Source organism: Propithecus coquereli, unplaced genomic scaffold, assembly GCF_000956105.1.
Source record: "Propithecus coquereli isolate 6110/MARCELLA unplaced genomic scaffold, Pcoq_1.0 Scaffold358, whole genome shotgun sequence".
Classification (NCBI taxonomy): domain Eukaryota; kingdom Metazoa; phylum Chordata; class Mammalia; order Primates; family Indriidae; genus Propithecus; species Propithecus coquereli.
The window spans coordinates 1,648,085-1,649,723 of record NW_012149263.1 but is presented as its reverse complement, the minus strand read 5'-3'; the positions used below and the strand labels follow the sequence as shown (position 1 = coordinate 1,649,723).

The 1,639-nt window shown below is 51.9% G+C and overlaps 1 protein-coding gene across 1 annotated transcript in view; it reads right to left on the bottom strand.

The window, feature by feature from the left end:
* Positions 1-1,015: 1,015 nt before the first annotated feature.
* TBCB (tubulin folding cofactor B) overlaps positions 1,016-1,639 on the bottom strand; it is a 6,808-nt gene continuing 6,184 nt past the window's right edge. The window contains exons 5-6 of the mRNA XM_012651555.1: positions 1,453-1,525; positions 1,016-1,287 (exon numbers count right to left, since the gene is read on the bottom strand). Coding sequence (XP_012507009.1) covers positions 1,173-1,287; positions 1,453-1,525 — 188 coding nt within the window. The 3' untranslated portion in view covers positions 1,016-1,172. The remainder of the gene's footprint in view (positions 1,288-1,452; positions 1,526-1,639) is intronic.

The window sequence follows — 1,639 nt, the reverse complement described above, 5'->3', positions numbered from 1 at the left end:
ATCCTCCTGCCTCAGCCTCCCCAGTAGCTGGGACTACAGTTATGTGCCACCACACCCGGCTAATTTTTTCTATTTTAGTTGAAATGGGGTCTCGCTCTTGCTCAGGCTGGTCTCGAACTCCTGAGCTCAAACGATCCGTCCACCTCGGCCTCCCAGAGTGCTAGGATTACAGGCGTGAGCCACCGCGCCCGGCCTATATATATATTTTAAAGAAACACTTCATTCCATAAAACAGAGTTAAGTGTTCCCTCTTCTTTAAAATACTAAGTGAACAGTTAAGGTCCCCCACCCATAGGGACTGTGGCAAGACTACTCGTTGACCCTCAATATCCCTTCTCCCCAGCTTCTACAGTACAGCAACTTCTGCTATTTGTCTGGGAACGTGGCCACCCCAGATTCCTTTGCAGCTGCATGTGCCCACGTGACAAAATTCTGGCCAGCGATATAGGAACAGGTTTTGAGGCACACGTCTTTCTCTTAAAGGCAAAGGTATCCCCTCCCCTCCTCTTGTTCCTGGTGGCCACAGCAGATGAGGTGGGAATCGTGAGAGATGGGAGAGCCACAACATATAAGGAGATAGAGAAAAGCTCCCGACGTGGAAGGGTCACCATGTGAGCCCTCAGTGATCACGTGAGACTTGAGAGAGAAATAAACTTTCATCTTCCTTATGCCACTGTTATTGTGGGCTTCTTTGTTATAGCGGCAGAACATTACGTTAACTAATAAAGGACAAAGAACAGCTCAGTGTGGTGGCTTGCCTGTAGTCCCAGCCACTCAGGAGGCTGAGGCTGGAGCATTGCTTGAGGCTGGGGGTTCGAGACCAGCCTGGGCCACAGAGTGGCCCTCTTAAAAAAAAAAAAAAGATGAAGAACAATCTCACAGGCTTCCAGCCATGAGCTCAGGGACAAAGGCTCACGGGGTCTAACCTCTACTTTGTCCATGTCCCTATTTGATCCTCATTTACTCAGCCTCCCCAAACCCGCCCCAAATCATTGAGTCCTCCAGACACTTCCCAGGTTTCTGGTGAATTTAATGCAGGAGTCACAAAAATCAATGGCAGGGGAAAGGTGAATAAAATTAAAATGAGGTCAGGGGAAGAGGGCCGTGGGCACACGTAAGGAGGGGCAGGAAGTGGCCGCGTTAGGAGCCGGAGCAGGTGGATTCCTTGGGTGTCACATCTCATCCAATCCGTAGTCCTCTTCTGGGAAGTCCCCGACCGTCACAACTGCCGGCTTGACGAAGGCGCCGTACTTGGCCTGGCATTCGAAGTAGCGTTTCCCATTTACACTGCAGGGCATGATGGGGAAGGCAGTGGTCAGAGGACCCCCGATGTGGCTCCCCCTTGGGATGCTAGTATGGCCAGGCCCACCCAGCAGCGCGCATGGACTTCCGCACATACGCACACACACACGCACAGACACACACTAACGCCCGAGTGGGAACACTTGTTACCTGCCATCATTCTTCCCCAGTGGCTCGTCATAGCGGACGCCAATCCAGTAGCCAGGCTTGAAATCTGTGAGTCCTGCCCAGGGGAGAAATCCCAATGAAACATCGGAAGACACAGCTCACCCCAGATTAGTGCCTTCCCATCGAGTGGAAAGTCTGTCCTGCTAGCAACCACTCCTTGCTACCTCCA